This window comes from Amblyraja radiata, chromosome 1, assembly GCF_010909765.2.
Source record: "Amblyraja radiata isolate CabotCenter1 chromosome 1, sAmbRad1.1.pri, whole genome shotgun sequence".
Lineage (NCBI taxonomy): Eukaryota > Metazoa > Chordata > Chondrichthyes > Rajiformes > Rajidae > Amblyraja > Amblyraja radiata.
In genome coordinates, this window is record NC_045956.1 from 61,849,247 (window position 1) to 61,873,637 (window position 24,391).

General features: G+C 43.5%; 1 protein-coding gene across 2 annotated transcripts in view; it reads left to right on the top strand.

Moving 5' to 3' along the window:
• The window catches only part of metap1 (methionyl aminopeptidase 1), a 54,848-nt gene extending 32,203 nt beyond the window's left edge, over positions 1-22,645 (top strand). For both annotated transcript variants that reach the window (XM_033022712.1, XM_033022719.1), the window contains 6 exons: positions 2,480-2,563; positions 10,421-10,559; positions 12,920-13,051; positions 14,132-14,275; positions 16,912-16,977; positions 22,217-22,645. In XM_033022712.1, the coding sequence (XP_032878603.1) occupies positions 2,480-2,563; positions 10,421-10,559; positions 12,920-13,051; positions 14,132-14,275; positions 16,912-16,977; positions 22,217-22,383 (732 nt within the window). In that variant the 3' untranslated portion in view covers positions 22,384-22,645. The remainder of the gene's footprint in view (positions 1-2,479; positions 2,564-10,420; positions 10,560-12,919; positions 13,052-14,131; positions 14,276-16,911; positions 16,978-22,216) is intronic.
• The last annotated feature ends 1,746 nt before the right edge of the window (positions 22,646-24,391 follow it).

The following is a 24,391-nucleotide window of genomic DNA, read 5'->3' on the forward strand; positions in this document are numbered from 1 at the left end:
GTCTTGTGGGAAGTGTGGGAAGAAACTGGAGCACCTGGATGTTGAGTGAATCAAACGTACTCACTGATCTGGTACAACAGTATTTATTGTGTAATGCATACACCACCCTACAGCATGTTACTTCTACTGTACTGCAGCACTGACTGGCAGCACATGTCGGGTTGCGATAATATGAATAGTCTGGTAGTAGGCGGAGTTTATAATAATAAAGCACTACATTGGTTAGTAAGTAATGTAACCGATCTACAGCGGATAAACCCCATGCAGTCACAGGGAGAATGTACAAACTCTGTACAGACAACACCTGTGGTCAGGATGGAATCCAGGTCTTTGGCGCTGTAAGGCAGCAACTCTACTGCTGCAACACCATGCCGTTCTCAATGCTAGAATCTTGAGTAACACACAATGTGCAGGAATAACTCAGCAGGTCAGACAGCATCTTTAGAGGACATGGATTAGCAACATTTTGGGTCAGGATTAGTATGAATCAGTCTGAAGGAGGTTCCCAACCCAAAACGTCACAAACCTATGTCCTCCATAGATGCTGTGTTCAAGAAGGAACTGCAGATGCTGGAAGATCGAAGGTACACAAAAATGCTGGAGAAACTCAGCGGGTGCAGCAGCATCTATGGAGCGAAGGAAATAGGCGACGTTTCGGGCCGAAACGTCGCCTATTTCCTTCGCTCCATAGATGCTGCTGCACCCGCTGAGTTTCTCCAGCATTTTTGTGTACCTTCCTCCATAGATGCTGCCTGGCCCGCTAAGTTACTTCAGCACTTTGCGTTTTAATCAATGAGCATTACTATTGAGCAATTTTTTTGGGCAGCTTTAACATTCTGATGTTAAAACATCAACAATATACTTAGAGAAATGTATAAAATTATGAGAGGCATAGATATCTAGACAGTCAGAATCTTTTTCCCAGAGAAGAAATGTCAAAGTCTAGAGGACATAGCTTTGAGGTGATAGGGGCAAAGTTTAAAGGAGATTTGCGGGGCACAGGCTGTGGAGGGTGCCTGGAACGCGCTGCCCGGGGTGGTGGTGAACGGCAACAGTGGCGTTTAAGAGGCTTTTAATTGAGCACATTGGCTATGCTTGTAATGGAGGGATATGGATCACGTGCAGGCAAAGGAGATTAGTTTAACCTGGCATCCTGACGAAGGGCCTGTTCCTGTGCTGTACTGTTCTGTGTTTGATGTAATGGGTTCCTAGCCAATTAACAGGGATGTCATCAAACAAAATTTGACACTTAAGTACTGTACTTAAGAAGCCATTGGGCAATGAGCAGCTTGGTCAAAGTGTTTAAGAAAGAACTGCAGATGCTGGAAAAATGGAAGATAGACAAAAATGCTGGCGAAACTCAGCGGGTGAGGCAGCATCTATGGAGTGAAGGAATAGGTGATGTCTCGGGTCGAGACCCTTCTTCAGACTGATGTGGGGGGGGGGGGCGGGAAGATGAAAGAAAGAAGCAGAGACTAGGCTGTGGGAGAGCTGGGAAGGAGGGAGAAAGCAAGGACTACCTGAAATTGGAGAAGTCAATGTTCATATCGCTGGGGTGTAAACTACCCAAGCGAAATATGAGGCGCTGCTCCTGTCAAAGTAGTAAGTTTAAAGGGGGAGGGAGAAGTATAGAGTCAAAGTATTTTGGGGAGGGACTTCACAGGGTTATGCCAGTGTTAGAAACCTAATTTCATGATGCTCAAGAAAGCTCATATTCTTGAATGTCCAAAAATGGTGTTGATTTTGTTACCAAATCACAACACAGTCTTTGAGTCAGTGTTTGCTACTGCAATCGTTAGAAAGTTGCTGCTGCACTAAGCTCCCAAGTAAATCATTATTCAAAGTCATGTGAATTATTTTGATGCTGTTGCATAACCTGTTGAAAGCAAGTTAAAAGCTTAGTTTCCACCTTAGCAAGAAAAATCAGATAATATGCCACATTTGTTGTCTTTTCAAGATTATACACAGAGGTTGAATCAATTAAACAACAAATCTTTTTCCATCAAAATGATTGATCGCTAACATGTGCTGGGCAGCACAGTGGTGCAGCTGGTAGAGCTGCTGTGTCACAGCGCCAGAGACCCAGGTACGATCCTGACTTTGGGTATTGTCTGTGTGCAGTTTGCCTTTTCGCCCTGTGACTAAGTGGGTTTCCTGGAGGTGCTCCGGTTTCCTCTCACACACCAAAGACATGCAGGTTTTTAGATTAATTGGCCTCTGTAAATTACCCCTAGTGTGTAGGTAGTGGGTGCGAAAGTAGAAGGACATAGAATTAGTATGAACGAGTGATCGATTGTCAGCATGGACTTGATCGGCTGAAGGGCCTGTTTCCATGCTGTATCTCTAAACTAAACAAAACGTGACATTAGGCAACACTCAAGGGTGTTGGTTCATAATATGCCTTAATGCAGTTAAACATTAAAGTGGCTTCCTATGGTTTTTGTGCTGCTGGAATTCACTCATTTGACTTGTGTTGCAGCTCGCCCGGGAGGTTCTAGATGTTGCTTCAATGATGGTACGACCTGGAGTCACAACTGAAGAGATTGATCGCGCTGTTCACATGGTATGGAGCTTTTATATATGGGATAAACTAACAATAGTTGAAACTAATGTGTAGGAAGGAACTGCAGATGCTGGATTACACCGAAGATAGACATAAAGCGAGTCAGGCAGCATCTCTGGAGAAAAGGAATAGGTGATGTTTCAGGTCGAGACCCTTCTTCAGACTGTCTCTGAGTCAGGGCCGAAACGTCACCTATTCCTTTTCACCAGGGATGCTGCCTGACCCGTTGAGTTACTCCAGCAATTTGTGTCTATCTAACAGTTGAAACTAACTTCGGCCTGAACCCTATTAATCTCAGGACCGCTCTCTATTTGTTGGTAGGATGGTTCAGTTGCCTGATAACTGCTGGTAAAAAGCTGTCCCTGAGTCTGGAGGGGTGCGTTTTCACACTTCTCCTCTTGCCTGATGGGAGAGGGAAGAAGAACGAGTGGTGCATCCCAATAAACTGTTAAACGTATAGAGGTTGTACGTTATCCCTGTGACGGCATGGGTTTTCTCCGGGTGCTCCGGTTTTCTCCCACATCATAAAGATGTGCAGGTTTGTAGGTTAATTGACCTCTGTAAAATTGCCCCTAATTGTACGAGTGAATGAGAAAGGGAGATAACAAAGAATTAGTGTGAACGGTTGATCGATGGAAGAGGGGAGAAAAGGGAGTGACACTCATCCTTGATTATGTTGGTGGCCTTGACGAGGGAGCGTGAAGTGAGAAATACATTTTGGAAATAAATACTTGTGTTTTCTCCCGTGCAAGTGCAAAGAAATGTAAATAACATCTTATTAATGTTTTACTCAATCTCTTGCGTACAAACTATCTTAAACCTCTCAGTGGTTGTGGAACCGCAGTTTGTAAATAGCCTGCGGTCACAATAGAAGCATGCAGAGGAACGTTCTTATCAGCAGCTGGCACAGCACTACCCACATTATACCAGTCATCATGCCTAGTGGGCAAATATCGTTCACGTGAACTCCCACGTGAATCTTTAATAGTAGTGTTATTCTTAAAACACCCACATTGATGCTGTGGTGTAAAGTCACAAATAATTCTAAGATGGTGATTTTGTTTTTTTCAATGATTTGAACTGAGATAGCATTACAATACTTGCATTGTTTAATACATTTGCCAATTGATCATCTGATATAGCGGTTCCCTCATCTGATGCAGCGGGCCCCTCAGCAGAGAATGGCTTGTCATCGTTTAGTTTAGAGATACAGCACGGAAATAGGCCCTCAGCCCTCCGAGTCCGTGCCGACCATCGATCAGCCTATACACTAGCTATATCCTACACACCAGGGACATTTGCAATCTTTTTTTTAACCAAAACCAACTAACTTACAAATCTATAGTTCTTTGGCGTGTGGGAGGAAACCGGAGCACCCGGGGAAAACCCACGCGGTCACGGGGAGAAAGTACAAACTCCGTACAGACGGCACTTGTAGTCAGGATCGAACCCGGGTCTCTGGCGCTGCAAAGCAGTAACTCTCCCGCTGCACCTTCATGGTGTAGAAACAAGGAACTACAGATACTAGTTTACAGAAAAGGACACTAAGCGCTGGGGTAACTGAGCAAGTCAAACAGCAGCATCTCTTGACAACAAGGATAGGTGACGTTTTGGGTCCTGAAAAGTCACCAATCTGTTCTTCAGAGATGCTACCTGACACGCTGAATTACCCCAACACTTTGTGTCCTCCCTTCCAGCCTGACATGGTTTTTGAAGCTTAAGGAGGGATGTAGTTTAGTTTATTGTCATGTGTACCGAGGTACAATGAAAAGTTTTTGTTGCGTGCAAACCAGTCAGTGGAAAGACTATACTTGATTACAGAGTCATCTACAGTGTAGATGATGAAGTGAATAATAGTCTGAGGAGGTAGATAGTAGCTCAGCATCGCTCTCTAAGTGTGGAGTCATACATTTAGGTACTAGGAATAAAGGTATAGACTATTTTTTAAATGGGGAGAGAATTCAGAAATCGGAGGTGCAAAGGGACTTGAGAGTGCTGGTGGAGGATTCCCCAAAAATTAATTTCCAAGTTGAATTGGTAGTATGGGAGGCAAATGCAATGCTAGCATTTAAAATAGGGATATAATGCTGAGGCTTTATAAGGCACTGGTCAGACTGCATTTGGAGTATTGTGAGCAATTTTGGGCCCCAAATCTGAGGAAGGGTGTGCTGGTGTTGGAGGGGTCCAGTGGATGCTTGCGTGAATGATCCCAGGAAAGATTGGGTTAACATATGATAAGCGTCTGACGGCACTGAGCGAGTCAAACGGTACTCGCTGTAGTTTAGAAGAGTGATGGAAGACCTCATTTGAACTTACCAAATAGTGAAAGGCCTTGATAGAGTGAATATAGAGAGGATGTTTCCACTAGTGGGAGAGGCGAGGACCAGAGGGCACAGCCTCAGAATAAAAGGACATACCTTTCGAAAGGTGAGGAATTTGTTTAGTCAGAGGGTGGTGAATCTGTTGAATTCATTGCCACAGACGGCTGCAGGAGGCCAAGTCAATGGATAAGTTGGAGATTGATAGATTCTTGATTAGTACGGGTGTCGGGTTATGGGGAGAAGGCAGGAGAATGGAGTTGGGAAGGAAAGATAGATCAGCCATGATAGAATGGTGGAGTAGATTTGATGGGCTGAATGGCCTAATTCTGCTCCTAGAACTTATGAACTCTAGTTGTTGATAGGATGGTTCATTTGCCTGATAACAGCTGGGAAGCAGCTGAGTCTTGGGGAGTAGACCATTGAGTCCTTCAAGTCAATGAGCTGCTATAACATTTAGCTTCATTATGTTTCTAGACTGCTTGCATATGTGGTCTGATGTACGGACGTCCCCAACCCAAGCCACTTTACAAGCAAGTGTAAAGATAGATAGATATAGCAATAGAAATAGCTGTTTCATAGATATTTCATCTGTCACCCAACATCTTCCTTTGTTTCTTTGTATATATCCGTGTCTAACAAAATAATAGCTGGTGTTTCAAATGATTCATTGAGCTGCTGTGTACATTACTTGGTGTGCTGCTGATCTTTATCCTGTTGACAAATTTGGGTGTCCGTTTCTCTATTGTGGCACCTCAGTCATTCATAGATATGAGGAATTGCTGAAACCTACTGAGTTAATTCCCATCATCCTTACACTTCCCCCTCATCTGTATCAACCTATTAACACGCTTCTCCTCTCTTTCAGTTTTCGTCCCCCCCCCCCCCCCCCATCAGTCCGAAGAAGTGTCCCAACCTGAACCATAGCCTATTCATGTTCTCCAGAGATGCTGCCCGACCCGCTGAGTTGCTGCAGCACTTTGTGTCCTTTTTTGTAAACTGGCAACTGCAGTTCCTTGTATCCACCACAACTTTGTTCTGCTTCATAACTATTGTAATTATCTCAATAAGTTGCCCTAAAATACCTGAACTTGAATATTAGCTTTCATTTGTCTTTCATTTGTTTCCTTAATAGTGCCGTCTGGAGTTCACATAAATAACATCCCTCATTATTCCAACTACGCCATCAGTTTAACACACAGTCCTGGAGGAACTCAGCAGGTCAGGCAGCATCTGTGGAGGGAAATGGTCAGACGACATTTCGGGTCGGCACCCTTCTCAGATGCTACTTGACCCGCTGAGTTCCTCTAGCACTTTGTCTTTTGTTCAGGATTCCAGCGTCTGCAATTTCTTGAGTTTGTTTCTTCAAAAAAAGTTGGCTAGATATACATATTCACAATGGGTTTTATCTGATCGTCAAATATCTCTAACTGCTCAAGTAATCAGTGTTTAAATATAAAATACAATAAATATTTTGAGTTGAGTTTGAAATCTGCACACTGGCTGGATTGTACTTATCCAAGTCGATCTTTATCGACTGGTGTCAGTCCGTATGAGATTAAAAAATATTTTCTTTAGAAGGAAAAAAAGAACATGACACAGATTACCTAGATTCCAGAAATTCCAAACGGTTCTTACTAAGAAGTTTAATGGATATGAGCGGGATAAGTCTTGTACACAGAGGGTGGTGGGGGGCCTGGAACACTCTCACAGGGGTAGTGGTGGAGGCAGATACGATAGTGGCATTTAAGAGGCTTTTGGATAGGCACATGGAGTTGCAGAGAATAGAGGGTAATGGATCATGGACAGGCAGATGAGATAAGTTTAACTTGGCATCATGTATGGCATAAACATTGTGAGTCAAAGGGTCTGTTCCTTTGCTGTACTGTTCAATGTTCTTTGTTCTAAGTTTACATTCCAAACTATTGCAACACTACTTCGGGTTTTCCATTTACAGGAGTGGCACAGTGAGAATGTGTCGAGGATCCTGAAGGCTGTGGGAATACAAGTAGTTGCAAGGGGGATCAGGAAAGCGGTGGGATTGGGTGCCGGCATCAGTGTGTAGCCAGCTTGCATGGAGGGTGTGTGAGGAGGAAGAGAAGCAATGAGGGATGTGTTGGTCAAGGGTTCCGTCTGCTGAGCCCTGTGTGTCCGAGATAACAAGAGTATGAGCTTGTTGTCAAGCCTTTAATTATGTTTTAGTAAAAATAAAATTGTACAGCTTAGTTTGGGGATGGAATGTGTGTGAATGTTACCCCACACTTCTACCAGAGAGATCAGGTCTACTATTTATAGAAATTACCATGTCACATTCTGTCAAAGGTTTCTTTACAATTCAAGGTATAAACACGACTCAATTTTAATTAAGGGTGAGAGTTTCAGTTTATTCAATACACACTGGGGTGTAATTTTCAATTATTTTCAGGTTTGCATGCACAAATCTAGCAGTAAAAAGATTAACAAAAATGGCTGGGACCTTAAAAGAGGATTAAGGAAGATAACCGGCCATGTTTGGAATAAAAAAGGATGATTTGTTTATTGACATTTATACCAGGATGCCATCAAATTCTTCGTGTGCATGAAACTCGTAAACGATACACGTGGTAATGATAAATCCAATTAAAGCTAAAAAAACAGCAGACGTGCAACAATTGTCGTGTAATCTATAGAAACACAGACAATAGGTGCAGGAGTTGGCCATTCAGCCCTTCGAACCAGCACCGCCATTCAATATCATGGCTGATCATCCAAAATCAGTACCCCGTTCCTGCTTTTTCCCCATATTCCTTGATTCTGTTTGGCCTAAGAGCTATATCTAACTCTCTCTTGTAAACATCCAGTGAATTGGCCTCCACTGCCTTCTCTGACAGAGAATTCCACAGATTCACAACTCTCTGGAGGAAAAAGTTTTTCCTCATTGCAGTCCTAAATGGCCTACCCCTTATTCTTAAACTGTAACCCCCTGTTCTGGATTCCCTCAACATCGGGAGATTTCTTTCTGCATCTAGCCTGTCCAATCCCTTAAGAATTGTATTTCTTTCTGTGATACCCTCTCATCCTTCTAAATTCCAGTGAATACGCCCAGTCAACCGATGTCATATGTCAATCTCGCCATCCCAGGAATTAACCTGGTGAACCTACGCTGCACTCCCTCAACTACATACAATACTCCAGGTATGGTCTCACCAGGGCCCTGTACAACTGCAGTAGGACCTTGCTCTTATACTCAAATCCTCTCGCTATGAGGGCAAACGTGTCATTTGCTTTCTTCACTGCCTGCTGTACCTGCATGCTTACTTTCAGTGACTAATGTACAAGGACACACAGGTCACGTTGCACCTCCCCTTTTCCTAATCTGACATAATTCAGATAATAATCTGCCTTATTGTTCTTGCCACCAAAGTGGATAACCTCACATTTATCCACATTATATTGCATCTGCCATGCATCTGCCCACTCACCCAACCTATCTAAGTCACCCTGCAGCCTCATAGCATCCTCCTTGCAGCTCACACTGCCACCTAGCTTTGTGTCATCCGCAAACTTGGAGATGTTACATTTAATTCCTTCGTCTAAATCGTTAATATATATTGTAAATAACTGGGGTCCCTGTACTGAGCCTTGCGGCGCCCCATTAATCACTCCTTGACTTTCTGAAAAGGACCTGTTAAATCCTTCCTGTCTGCCAACCAGTTCTCTGTCCATGTCAGCACTAATCTCTTGTCTTGGACTTCGTCAAAGGCTTTTTGAAAGTCCAGATACACCACATACACTGGTTCTCCCTTATCAATTCTACTTGTTACATCCTCAAAAAATTACAGAAGATTAGTCTAGCATGATTTCCCCTTCATAAATCCATGCTGACTTTGACCGATCCTGTTACTGCATTCCAAATGCGCTGTTATTACATCTTTAATAATCAAATTGAGCATTTTGCCCACTACCGATGTAAGGCTAACTGGTCTATAATTCCTTGTTTTCAATCTCCCTCTCTTAAAAAGGGCCACCTCCTTGATTACTCTGGGATGCAGACCATCAGGCCCTGGGAATATGACCACAAGGGGCACCGAACGATTGGCACCCCACCAACAGTCTGTTTATTTTTATGTCTTTTAAAAACATTTTTGTGCGTTTTATAATTTTGTGTAAATGTTCTCCGGTTTGTTTTATGTGGGGGGAGGGAGAAACTTTTCTTTCAGTTTCTTACCTTGCCGGAGACGTGATGTGTCTGGGTCGTGTCTCCGGTCGCTTTGAGGCCCATCATTGATGGAGCTGGAAGCCTCCTCGGACCGACCTTGGGCCCCACAGCGGGGCACGGACTTAATATCAGAGCCGATCCCTTGCCTGGGATCGCTCCAACCGCAGCCTGCGGACCTACCATCAAGAGCTCGCAGTGTCGGGAGAGGCTAGTCGACGAACGCAGAGGCATGACCAGCCCCGACGCAGGGTTCGATTGCCCGGCGCGGGGCTGCTGACATCCCCCTGATGCAGGAGCTGGATCACCCCGACGCGGGCTACGGGAGTGAAGATCGTCCCATTAACGGAGGGCTCGAGGACCCCCACCGCGGGAGAGCTAAGGGAAGAGATTGAACTTTTTTTTGCCTTCCATCACAGTGAAGAACGTGGAGTCTCTGTGGTGGATGTTTATGTTAAAATGTGTTTTGTGTGTTTTGTTGCTTATGACTGACTTGGCAAATGAAATTCCTCGTATGTTGCAAAACATACTTGGCTAATAAAGTATTATTGTAATTGTGATTGTGATCTGTCTTCAGTCCCAACTGTTTACCTAACACAATTTCCGGACTAATGTGGGATTCCCTTCAGTTCCTCCATCCCACTAGATTCTCGGTCCCCTAGTATTTCTGGGATATTGTTTGTGTCTTCCTCAGTGAGAGCCGAACCAAAGTACTTGTCTGCTATTTCCTTGTTTCCCCATTATAAATTCATCTGTATATGACTGTAAGGGACTTACATTTGTCTTCACTAATCTTTTCTCCTTCACATATCTAGCGTAAAACAACACGATTCCAATCCTTCTCAACCAAGACGCAAGAACAAAGTGCAGGACTTCTCAGTAAGTCAGGCAGCATCTGTGGCGAGAGAAGCAGTTAATGCTTCAGGTCAGCAATCCTTTATTAACCTGTCCATTCTCTCCACAGATGCTGCCTGACCCGCTGAGTTACTCCGAAGCTTTGTGGTTTACTCAAGATTCCAGCAGCTGCAGTTCCTTTTGTCTCGATTCCTATATCTGACCTGAAATGTTAAGACTGCTTCCCCCTCCACTGTTGTGACCTAATCTATGGAATATTTCCAATACCAAACACTTTATTCCAAATATCCAGCATCTGCAGTTCTTTTGCTGTTCAATTCATGTTATCCATGCCATTGGACTGCTATCTTAAATATAATTATAGAAACAGTTGGAAGCAAGAGATAACTATCTTAATTGTTTTGTGGTCTGGCATTTAAACTGTATGTTGGCAGCCCATGCAGATGTTGATTGAGAAGAGCTAATCTTTGGCCACTTTGATTTATTTAGGCGTGCTTGGCAAGAAACTGTTATCCGTCACCACTCAATTATTACAATTTTCCCAAATCGTGCTGCACTTCAGTGAATGAGGTGATCTGCCACGGAATCCCTGATGCACGGCCATTACAGGATGGTGATATTGTTAACAGTGAGTATTGGTGCAGCAAATCAGGACTAACATTTCAAAGACATTTCAACATTTCAAAGGCATTTGGCCAGGTACACAGATATAGTTTATTGTCACGTGTACCGATATACTGTGAAAAGCATTTTTGTTGCATGCTATCCAATCAGCGCAAAGACTATACACGATTACAATCAAGCCATCCACAGTGTACAGAAACAGGATAAAAGGAATAACATTTTGTGCAAGATAAAGTCCAGTTAAGTCAGATTAAAGATAGTCCGAGGGTCTCCAATGAGGTAGATGGTAGGTCAGGACCGTTCTCTAGTTGGCGATAGGATGGTTCATTTGCCTGATAACAATTGGGAACAAACCATCCCTGAATGTGGAGGTGTGCGTTTTCACACTTCTGTACCTCTTGCCTGATGGGAGAGGGCACAAGAGGGAGTGCCCACGGTGTGACTCATCCTTGATTATGCTGGTGGCCTTGCCGAGGCAGCGTGAAATGTACATGGAGTCAATAGAAGGGTGGCTAGTTTGCGTGATGGTTTGGGCTGGGATAGGAAAGGTTTGGAAGGATATGGACCAAATTCAGGCAGATGGGACGTGTAGATAGGGCATCTTGGTCGATATGGGCATGTTAGGCTGAAGGGCTTGTTTCCTTGCTGTATGACTAATTGTGGGACCGTGGCAGATGAGTTTAGGATTATGTACTGCCTCGTTCCTATCCTTGGTAATATTCTAAAATGCAACCTCAGATTTTGACAAGATAGGAGTAGGCCAAATGTCAGCTGGAACAAGCTTTGCCATTCAGTAAGATCTGAGCAGATCCTTAACATTTTTCGATCTGTTCTCGAAATACCATTGTGTCCCCAAATATAGATCGTAGAACAGTGAATTCTTCAATTCTAGGTAAACTTGAATCCTTCAATTTTAGGTAACTACCTCCACATCTCCCTTCTTTCCTCTCCCTTCCCCCTTTCCCTATTGCTCATGGACTCGCACCTATTTCTCCCCCTCCCCTTTCACCTATATTCATTCCTCTAGTTCCGCATTTTGCAAGTCTTCAATCCTTTTGTCTCACACCTGTCATTTCATCTCTGGCCTTTGTCCACCATCTGCCTAACAACCCCCCCTCATCCCCTCTATCAACCTGTCACTTGCCAGGCGTTGTCCTTCCCCTCCTCTCTTCCAGCCTCCACATCCTGTAATGGGGTGATCGGATGTGCATGCAATACTTCAAATTCAGCCTAACCAAAGTCTTACAAAGCTTCAACATGACCTCCTGACTCTTACACTCAATGCCCTGTCCAATAAAGGCAAGCAGACCTTAGACCTTCTTTGCCACTCTATCTACTTGTGATGAATGTCATTAAATATACATGATGATTGGACATCCAAAAGTCAACGGAGGAGAGAACTGCAAAGATTTACCACATTTTCAGAAAGTAATTCTACCCTGGTATTAGTTTTGTTTAACAGGGAGTTTAGATTCCAATCCTAAATTCCCTCAATCTCCATCACACAACACAAGTCCTTGGCTCTTCACAAAATCACCACTGCATCAGTTCATCTGCTGCTAAACCTTTGTCTGTGCTTTAGGCAGTGCCTGACATAACCATTTCAGTTGGAGTCTGAAGAAGGATCCTGACCCGAACTCTGGAACTCTCTGCCACAGAGGGTAGCCGAGGCCAGTTCATTGGCTATATTAAAGAGGGAGTTAGATGTGGCCCTTGTGGCTAAGGGGATCAGAGGGTATGGAGAGAAGGCAGGTACGGGATACTGAGTTGGATGATCAGCCATGATCATATTGAATGGCGGTGCGAGCTCGAAGGGCCGAATGGCCTACTCCTGCACCTAATTTCTATGTTTCTATGAAATGTCTTCTGTCCAATCCCTCCACAGATGCTGCCTGAGCCGCACGTTCCTCCAGCACGTTGTGTCATGACCATTCCAGTGTTCCCCATTTGACTCCCCCGTTTCTACAATGAGACTTACACCACCTCTCTGCTTAATTATTGAGATCTCTGCATATCTGAGAACACAAACAACTTGTCATCTATGCTTTAGCATTGGTGACTGGGTCCCTAGTTCCTAAAGTCTGGAATTTACCTCCTACTCCCAAATTCCCTGCCTTTCCTCATTTAAAATTCTCCTATAAGCATGCAGTTACCTACACTACTCACTGTGACTCAATGCGTCACACACTCTGCATTGATGGTGGACGTGTCAGCCTTGCCCTGAACTGCTGGTCACCACAATGTAACTGCATGTTGAAATGGCCGTATACACTGTTATTATGTGAAGTTATGACTTGCTCTAAATTCACCCAATGATAATTAGCAACGTAATATCCCACAACTGAATAATTTTCTTTCTTACAGTTGATATTACAGTCTACCGCAATGGTTTCCATGGTGATTTAAACGAGACATTTTTCGTTGGCGAAGTTGATGAAGGGTCAAAGAAGTTGGTGCAGACGACGTACGAGTGCCTAATGCAAGCTATAGATGCAGGTGAGGGGGTGGCAAAGAACAGTCCCATCTCAAAACAGGATCAGGAGCAATGCAGGAGTGAATTATACGTACTAGAATATATCCAGACATGCTACTTAATTAGGTCAGGCAGCATCTCTGGAGAACATGGATAGGTGATGTCTCAGGTCGAGAACCGAAACATGGATCGGGATCTCGACCCGAAACATCACGTATACATGTTCCCCAGAGATGCTGCCTGACCTGCTGAGTTGCTCCAGCACTTTGTGTATTAACCAACATCTGCAGTTCCTTGTTTCTATACGTTCATAAGTTCATGGAGCAGAATTAGGCCATTCGACTCATCACGTCTACTCTGCCATTCAATCAGGGCTGATCTATCTTTCCCTCTCAACCCTATTCTATTTCATAATTAGAGTACCTTAATAACATACTTCTGTTTAGGTTTATTATTGTCACGTGTACCGAGGTACAATGAATAACTTTGTTCTGCATGCTATCCAATCAGATTATATAATATTATACATAAATACTATCAAGACACATTCAAGTACAATAGAGCAAAGCGGAAGATTCATTTTTACATTGAAAGATATATTTTTACTGCAATCAGTTCAGCAGAGTCATCATTGCATTCCTTACCTGTATTCAAAGCATGGGGCAGATAGAGCAGCAGCTAGGACTGCTTTACATTTTATACTTTAGTTTAGTTTAGAGATACAGCGTGGAAACAGGCCCTTCGTCCCATGGAGTCCATGCCGAGCAGCGATCCCCATTACACTAACACTATCCCACACACCTGGGACAATTTACAATCTTTACTGAATGAACCTACAAACCTGTATGTTTTTGGAATGTGGGGGGAAACCGGAGCACCCGGGGAAAACCCATGTGGTCACAGAGAAAATGTACAGACTCCGTACAGACAGCACCTGTAGTCAGCATCGAACAAGGGTCTCTGGCGCTGTGAGTCGCCCACCAGGTTTAGTTATTCAACATCTGTGACTACTACAATTTCACTGCCTGTTAAATTTTGCGTTGATCTATATTTATTTTTTAACTAACCCCATTGTAATAAATGTTCTTCAATTTTCCTTGCAGTAAAACCAGGTGTTCGGTACAGGGAACTGGGCAACATTATACAGAAGCACGCACACGCCAGCGGCTTCTCAGTAGTTCGAAGCTATTGTGGGCATGGGATCCACCGACTTTTTCACACCGCACCTAATGTGCCGCATTACGCTAGTAAGTGCTGTCTTAAAACTTGTAGGAATGAAATCCAGTTTTACAGTTACTGTATTTAACCAGCTCAGAGATTTGATTCAGCAATTCATTGTTATAGAGGTGTATAAGGGGTGGGAGATTGCAACCTTCACGTGGTCTGCCCTGTTTCGACGAATGCAATCAACCCGGCGTGCACAATCAAATAAGATCAAATAGAACAAGTTGTCCTACAACTTTAGGCTGTGCACGCCATACGCAAGAAGAAGAAGAAGTAGAAGAGGTGTATAAGATCGGGAGGGGAATAGATAGGGTAGAGTGTTTTACCCAGAGTAGGGGAATCAAGGATCAGAGGACATAGGTTTAAGGTGAGTGGGGAAAGATTTAATAATAATCTAAGGGGCAACATTTTCATACACAGGGTGGTGGGTGTATGGACTGAGCTGCCCGCGGAGGTAGTTGAGGCAGAAACTATAACATTTAAAAGACATTTGGAAATGTATGATAGAGAGTTTTAAACTTTAAAGGGATATGTGCCACCATATGGCCCACCGAGCATGTGGGACTAGTATATTTGGGACACTGGTTGGCATGGGCATGTTAGGCCGGAGGGCCTATTTCCATGCTGTATGACTGATGTACAAGCACACCCAGGTCTCGTTGCACCTTCCCTTTTCCTAATCTGACACCATTCAGATAATAATCTATCTTTCTGTTCTTACCACTAAAGTGGATAACCTCACATTTATCCACATTATATTGCATCTGCCCAATCACCCAACCTATCCAAATCACTGCATCCTCCTCACAGCTCACACTGCCACCCAGCTTTGTATCCGCAATCTTGGAGATGTTATATTTAATTCCCTTGTCTAAATCGTTAATATATACTGTAAATAACAAGGCCCACCACCAAGCCTTGCAGCACCCCACTAGTCACTGCCTGCCATTCTGAAATTTCTACTCTTTGCTTCCTGTCTGCCAATCAATTCTCTATCCATGTCATTACCCTACCCCCAATACCATGTGCTCTAATTTTGCACACTAATCTCTTGTGTGGGACCTTGTCAAAGGCTTTTTGAAAGTTCAGATACACCACATCCACTGGCTCTCCCTTATCCATGCTGACTTTGACCGATCCTGTCACTGCTTTCCAAATGCGCTGTTATTACATCTTTAATAATCGACTCAAGCATCTTCCCCACTGCCGATATAATGTTAACTGGTCTATAATTCCCTGTTTTCTCTCTCCCTCCTTTCTTTAAAAAGTGGAGTTACATTAGCTATCCTCCAGTCCACAGGAACTGATCCAGAGTCTTTAGAACATTCCAATGTTCTATTTTCCACTTTCATTTTCATTCACAATCCATCAATTCAGTGAGACCTCCTTTCACTGCATCCCCTCGGTGATTGCTACTGCTCTACGACTAAGGCAATCTGAAGAAAGGTCCCGACTTGTAATGTCACCCATCCATGTTCTCCAGAGCCACTGGGTAATTCCCTCTAACCCACTGAGTAATTCCAGCATTTTTAGTTTTTTTTGTAAACCATCACCTGCAGTTTCCTGTGTCTCCATTGATTCATTGTCAGACGGATAAGACATCTCTATAAACGAATGTCCTAGATTTATGGAATTTCGTTCTTCTTTCATTGCTGTGATGTGCTCGATATGTCGTGGACCCTTCCCACTCCAGAGGGGATGGCACAGCAGTGTAATAAGTAGTGCTGCTGCCTCTTAGATCCAGCCACCTCACCTGGGCAGAACCCTGACGTTGGGCACTTCCCATCTGGAGTTACAACGTTGGTATCTCCTGCGTGCTCTGGTTTCCTACCACGTACATAAGATATGGAGGGGAAGATTAATTGGTGCTTTACATTACCCCTTGTGCAGATGGGTGGTAAAAGAATTGAAGGGCAGAGCTGTTGCCTTACAGCACCAGAGTCCCAGGTTCGATCCAAGCTGTAATGAGTCGAGTCAAACACATACAACACATGTTTATTAAATCTACTTACAGCATCGATCTGCAGGACATTACAGTTCCTAGCAGCTACTCATACCGAATGGCGTAAGCAAGCTCTTGTTAATATAAAACGCATATTAGGCAGAGCCACTACTAACAAGCACTACAGTTGGCTAGTAGGAAATAACCAATCTACACTGACCTTGAGTGCTGTCTGTGTGGAGTTTACACGTTCTTCCTGTGACCGCATGGGCTTCCTCCGGGTGCTCCGGTTTCTTCCCACGTTCCACCGACATGCGGGTTTGTAGGTTAATTGACTTCTGTACATTGCCTCGAGTATGTAGGGAGTGGATGAGAAAGTGTGATAACAAAGAACTAGCGTGAATGGATGATCATTGGTCAGTGTGGATTTGGTGGGCCGAGAAGTCTGTTTCCATGCTGTATCTTTCAATCAGTCCATCAATCAATATTCAGCTAAACACAAAGTGCTGGAGTAACTCAACGGTCAGGCGGCATCTCTGGAGAACATAGATCGGGACCCTTCAAACTGATTGCAGTGGGGGAGGAAGCTGGAAAAGAGGTGGGGCTCTTCTTTTAATCAGAATAATCAATCTGTGTTAATTCCTGTACAAAACACTGTGAGAGCAACTGTTATTACTGAGATTAAAAAAGTTCACTCATGCATTTTTTTAATTGCAGAAAACAAAGCTGTTGGCGTGATGAAGCCAGGTCATGTGTTCACCATCGAACCAATGATTTGTGACGGTGAGTTGTGTAAGCTGTTATTTAGCATTTATACAGCCCATTAGAAATCTGCAAGTCCGATGGAGTCTGCCATACGTTTAGTAAAAGGCTGCAAAATGATTTGAAAGCATTTCTGAATGTGCAGATAGCTATTAATGACTATGATATAGTTGGGATCACGGAGACATGGCTCCAGGGTGACCAAGGCTGGGAGCTGAATATCCAGGGATATTCAATATTCAGGAGGGATAGACAGAAGGGAAAAGGAGGTGGGGTAGCGTTGCTGGTTAGAGAGGAGATTAATGCAATAGAAAGGAAGGACATTAGCTTGGAGGATGTGGAATCGATATGGGTAGAGCTGCGAAACACTAAGGGGCAGAAAACGCTAGTGGGAGTTGTGTACAGGCCACCTAACAGTAGTAGTGTAGTTGGGGATGGCATCAAACAGGAAATTAGAAATGCGTGCAACAAAGGTAAAACAGTTATAATGGGTAACTTCAATCTACATATAGATTGGGTGAATCAAATTGGCAAGGATGCTGAGGAAGAGGACTTCTTGGAATGTATGCGGGATAGTTTTCTAAACCAACATGTAGAGGAACCAACGAGAGAGCAGGCTATTCTAGACTGGGTATTGAGTAATGAGGAAGGGTTAGTTAGCAGTTTTGTTGTGCGTGGCCCCTTGGGCAAGAGTGACCATAATATGGTTGAGTTCTTCATTAGGATGGAGAGTGACATTATTAATTCAGAAACAAGGGTCCTGAACTTAAAGAAAGGTAACTTTGAGGGTATGATACGTGAATTGGCCAAGATAGACTGGCAATTGATTCTTAAAGGGTTGATGGTGGATATGCAATGGAAGGCATTTAAAGACTGCATGGATGAACTACAACAATTGTTCATCCCATTTTGGCAAAAGAATAAATCAGGGAAGGTAGTGCATCCGTGGATAACAAGGGGAATCAGGGATAGTATCAAAACAAAAGATGAAGCATACAAATTAGCCAGAAAAAGCAGCCTACCAGAGGACTGGGAGAGAGTCCAGCAGAGGAGGACAAAGGGCTTAATTAGAAAAGGGAAAATAGATTATGAAAGAAAACTGGCAGGGAACATAAAAACTGACTGCAAAGTTTTTATAGATATGTGAAGAGAAAAAAATTAGTTAAAACAAACGTAGGTCCCTTGCAGTCAGAAACAGATGAATTGATCATGGGGAACAAAGACATGGCAGACCAATTGAATAACTACTTTGGTTCTGTCTTCACTAAGGAAGACATAAACAATCTGCCGGAAATAGCAGGGGACCGGGGGTCAAATGAGATGGAGGAACTGAGTGAAATCCAGGTTAGCCGGGAAGTGGTGTTAGGTAAATTGAATGGATTAAAGGCCGATAAATCCCCAGGGCAAGATAGGCTGCATCCCAGAGTACTTAAGGAAGTAGCTGCAGAAATAGTGGATGCATTAGTGATAATTTTTCAAAACTCTTTAGATTCTGCAGTAGTTCCTGAGGATTGGAGGGTAGCTAATGTAATCCCACTTTTTAAAAAGGGAGGGAGAGAGAAAACGGGGAATTACAGACCAGTTAGTCTAACATCGGTAGTGGGGAAACTGCTAGAGTTAGTTATTAAAGATGGGATAGCAGCACATTTGGAAAGTGGTGTAATCATTGGACAAAGTCAGCATGGATTTATGAAAGGTAAATCATGTCTGGCAAATCTTATAGAATTTTTCGAGGATGTAACTAGTAAAGTGGATAAGGGAGAACCAGTGGATGTGTTATATCTGGACTTTCAGAAGACTTTCGACAAGGCCCCACATAAGAGATTAGTATACAAACTTAAAGCACACGGCATTGGGGGTTCAGTATTGATGTGGATAGAGAACTGGCTGGCAGACAAGAAGCAAAGAGTAGGAGTAAACGGGTCCTTTTCAGAATGGCAGGCAGTGACTAGTGGGGTACAGCAAGACTCAGTGCTGGGACCCCAGCTATTTATAATATATATTAATGATTTGGACGAGGGAATTGAATGCAACATCTCCAAGTTTGCGGATGACACGAAGCTGGGCGGCAGTGTTAGCTGTGAGGAGGATGCTAGGAGGCTGCAAAGTGACTTGGATAGGCTGGGTGAGTGGGCAAATGCATGGCAGATGCAGTATAATGTGGATAAATGTGAGGTTATCCACTTTGGTGGCAAAAACAGGAAAGTAGACTATTATCTGAATTGCGGCCGATTAGGAAAAGGGGCGATGCAACGAGACCTGGGTGTCATGGTACACCAGTCATTGAAAGTGGGCATGCAGGTGCAGCAGGCAGTGAAGAAAGCCAATGGTATGTTAGCATTCATAGCAAAGGGATTTGAGTATAGGAGCAGGGAGGTTCTACTGCAGTTGTACAGGGTCTTGGTGAGACCACACCTGGAGTATTGCGTACAGTTTTGGTCTCCTAATCTGAGGAAAGACATTCTTGCCATAGAGGGAATACAGAGAAGGTTCACCAGACTGATTCCTGGGATGGCAGGACTTTCATATGAAGAAAGACTGGATAGACTCGGCTTGTACTCGCTGGAATTTAGAAGATTGAGGGGGTGATCTTATAGAAACTTACAAAATTCTTAAGGGGTTGGACAGGCTAGATGCCGGAAGATTGTTCCCGATGTTGGGGAAGTCCAGAACAAGGGGTCACAGTTAAGGATAAGGGGGAAATCTTTTAGGACCGAGATGAGAAAAACATTTTTCACACAGAGAGTGGTGAATCTCTAGAATTCTCTGCCACAGAAGGTAGTTGAGGCCAGTTCATTGGCTATATTTAAGAGGGAGTTAGATGTGGCCCTTGTGGCTAAAGGGATCAGGGGGTATGGAGAGAAGGCAGGTACAGGATACTGAGTTGGATGATCAGCCATGATCATATCGAATGGCAGTGCAGGCTCGAAGGGCCGAATGGCCTACTCTTCTTGCACCTAATTTCTATGTTTCTCTCTGAATGCATGTCTCAGTGAGTATTTCCTAATTCACTTGGGATTAACTGTGGGTTTCATTGTTGTTTCATTCTTTTAAAATGCTGTGACAGATGTATGAATAGGAAGGTATGGGCCAAATGCAGGCAAATAGGACTAGCCTAGAATGCCAACTTGATCGGAATGGACAAGGTGGGCCGAAGGGCCTGTTTTAATTCTGTACTGTGTGCTATGACTGACTTGGAGCATGTCAATACGAAAATTGGAAAATAACATAACAGTCGAAGCTCTGGTAGACACAAGGAACTGCAGATGCTGACTCACAAAGAAAGACACAAAGTGCTGTCGTAACTAAGCGGGTCAGGCAGCATCTCAAAACATAGATAGGAGCAGGAACCACAGAGGGGGAGCAATAAGAGAAGGTTTCACAGAACTCCCGAGGAGAACATTTTCGAAGTAGGCATTGCTTGAGGACATTTTGCAGTGGAGCAATAAAATGTAGATGTCCTGCTCCTGTCTGTGTTCTGCATCAGAGATGCTGCCTGACTCGCTGAGTTACTCCAGCACTTTGTGTCTTTTTTTATCGAGACACTGGTATTTCTAGAGGCATAGAAATGAAAATGTTTTATTCAGTCTTAATTTAGTTACATTAGTGTATAGGCCGTATTATTATAAAGTGAACTCGGGCACAGTAGAGTGTGTAAATGTGCAAAAAAGGTTAAAATTATCAGGAAAGACATGGGGTTTGTGAGACTGTCCCTGGAAAAGAGGTTGTACTATAATGGAGACATAACGATCTGCAAATTCTGAAATCTTGAGCAAAACACAAAGTGCTGAAGGAGCCCATGGGGTCAGGCAGCATCTGGGGATGCATTGGACAGGTGACGTTTTGGGTCTGGTCCCTTCTTCAGACTGATGGAATAGGGGGGAGATAGCTGGAAATACCTGGTGGGGGTGGGACAAAGCTGTGAGTGACAGGTGGATACAGGTGAAGAGGATTTGATTTGTAGAAGGGTGGAGTAGGTGACAAAGGCTAGAGGTGATATCACCTGTCCATTGATGCCTGACTCGTTGAGTTGCTCCAGCCTTTTGTGCTTTGCGCAATACAATTATTATCATATTTGTTAAGATGGAGATGAAGGAAATGTTTCAGTTGCATGGTTAAAACTGCAGGTTGGATATGTGTGGTGGTCAACAATACATTCTGTCATGGATTCAGACAAGCTCTCCCCCCCCCCCCCCCCATCTCTGCTCTGCTAACCAACCACCCCCCCCCCCCCCCTCCCCCATCGGCCCAAGATTGTGGTGAAAATGCTTCTGTAGGAATGGTTAGGAGAAATGTCAGAGATGCATTTAAAGGCAAGCTATCCTTGTATATGAGGGAAGAACAGATTAATGTGGTTTTACAACAAAAACTGCTGATGCTGAAAATCTGACAGTACAGCGATACTCGGCAGGTCAAGCAGTGTACATGAAGGAAATAATAGTGTAACATTTCAAGCTTTTGATCAAAACTGGAAACAATGTGTTTTAAGTTGCAGATAAAGGGGAAGGGTGAAGCGATAATATCTACGATAGGCCAGGGACAAGTGAATCCAGATAAGTTGCATGCTATTAATGTTGCACTGTCTGTGGTTAGTTTAGTTTAGAGATACAGCATGCAAACAGGCCCTTCGGACCATCGATCACCCATTCACACTAGTTTCATGTTATTCCCACTTTCTCATCCACTCCCTACATACCAGGGTTAATTTACAGAGGCCAATTATCCTACAAACACACACATCTTTGGGATGTGGGAGGAAACCCTCGCGTTCACAGGAAGAACATGGAAACTCCACACATACAGACAGCACCCAAGGTCAGGATTGAACCTGGGTCCCTGGCATTGTGAGGCAGCGGCTATACTGGCTTTGCTACTGTGCCGGCTTCTTTCGGGGCAGGATGTGCATGGAAGGAGGTAAATGAGACTGGGAGGCACAACTAACCTATGGTTGGTGATGATAAATGGTGATGATTACTTAATATTACTGGAACTGAGAGGTAGAACATAGCAGTTGTTAGATGTCTGAGTGAAAGAGATGGCTGGAAGTCATTGTCATAGAGCACAAAAACAGACATTTGGGGATGTGCAGGGAAACCACGCGGTCACAGGCAGAACGTGCAAACTCCACAGACACCCAGTCAGGACCGAACCGGGTTCCCGGCGGCTCTACCAGCTGCGCTACTGTGCCACCGTGTTGCGCATTCTGCGCTCTTTGCCACGTCCGCAACGTTAACCCTGCGATATGTTTGCTGTGTTGCAGGGGCCTGGCACGATGAGACGTGGCCCGACAGCTGGACGGCAGTGACCAAGGATGGCAAGCGTTCTGCACAGTTCGAGCACACACTCCTGGTTACAGACACTGTCTGTGAAATCTTGACGCGGCGTCTAGAAGACAACGGCAGCCCCTACTTTGCCTCACAGTTGTAGCCCGGCACCTCTGCTGCCGCTCACAGCGGCATCCCCCTCAATGTCCACACCTCCAGTTTGGCCAATGCCTTAAGGCACTGACTCATTTATTATTTTTATTTGTTTCCCTCTGTAGGGAGTGTTGAGCTGCTGTGAAGTGCCGGATGCCCGGACAGCCTGTTTGCAACATATCTTTCCTCATCCAGAGTGCCTCTGGTGCTAACATCAGTTCTTACTGCCTGTATCTTAAATGTTTCTGAATGGAATAAAATTTGTGGCTCTATCCGTGGACTGTGGGCTATTGTTTAAACAGAAACTGAAGATGTTACCAGCTTCTAAAAGCCACCTTCCCATGAACATGCTTGTGTGAAAATGGTGGCATAAACTGTGACTTCAGACAAACCAATTAATTATAAACGTAATAAAAAAGGAACTTAGATGCTGGTTCATACATAAAATGCTAGTGTAACTCAGTGGGTCAGGCAGCATCTCTGGAGAAAATGGGTAGGGGACTTTTTGGGTTTGGACCCTTCTTCATTCTGATTGTTGGGTTAGGAACTGGAAGTAAGAAGAAACCAGAACAAATCAGGGCCGGCAACAAATGAGGCACGATTGCAACTATAAACTTGCTAATCATACAATGATTTCTAATTAGATACAGATTTTTAAATTTTTTGATGCTTTGTTGACTTTTTTTCATATACGATCATGAGGGGAATTGATAGGATGAATGCATGTAGTCTTTTATGGGAATCAAGAACCAGAGGACATAGGTTTAAGGTGAGGGGGGAAAAAGATTTAACAGGAACCTGAGGGACAATTTTTTCACATGTTTGGATCGAACAGCTGGACGAGGTAGTTGAGGCAGGTACTATCAAAACATTTAAAAGACATTTGGACAGGATAAGTTTTAAGTGATTATGGGCTAATCACAGGCAGATAGAGCATGCAGGTCGCAGTGGGATGAAAAACCTGTTTTCATGCAGTATGACGATGATTCTACATCAACACACCTAACTTTTGCACAGATGGAAAGTTACTAACTTTGTCGTGATTGGACAAACCATAGTTTTAACAAATGAGTAAATCATCGTCTTTTCTTCGTTAAATGCTGCTTATGAATTCTGCATTGCTGATAGGAAATTGAAATTTGGAATGGGACAGGATGAGATATTCTCTTAAAACTTTAATGCAACCCTCTTACTGAATTTAAACTTCAGATCACATGATGTGTAGAAAGCTGATTACATACTCCTTCCATTATATGAAAAAAAACTCCATCTAAAACAGCAGTTTTAGTATTATCCTGGTTACATAGTGGTAGCTTGCTGTTTGTGATATTTTGAGCTGAAGACGTGTTTGAAAAGATAATCGCTTCCTTAACCATCAAACGTTTTGTTCCATGGGACAGAGGTAGAGGTATGATTAAAACATTGTACGATTAAAACTGAAATATGCCACTTCCCCTGTCCCTCATGACAGCTGACTGTTTTTAACAATTAGAGATGAGTGTTAAAGCAGGCAACTTGGTCATTTATGAATTACTGTCTTGGGGATTGGTGAATTTATGTGAAAAACTGCTTTCTCTTAAGCAACAGTTAAAGGGATTAGTTATTCACAATGCACTAAATTTCCTTAAAATCTGTTGCAATCTTTCCTGGCAATGTTACGGTGGTAAAAATGGTGCTGGAATAACTCCGTTCATTTGACATGCTGAAGATAATTTGCCAAATGGAATAAAGGCAGTATCTGATTGTTTATTCAGTCATGCATGTGTTCTTGCCGATTAAGGTGTGATAAATTTTTGACTAAGACATTTTTGTGCAGGAGTATTGAGTTGGTCCATTCACTCTCTGCACACTCTGCATAAAATAAATTTCCTGATTTTGCATGTACAAAAATATTAATGCAGGGTTTTAACATTTTAGATGTTATTGAACCTGCCTCAACTACCTTCTCCGGCAGATCGTTCTATATACCCAGGATCCTGTGTGAAAAAAGTTGTCCCTCGAGTTTCTTATTTTTCCCC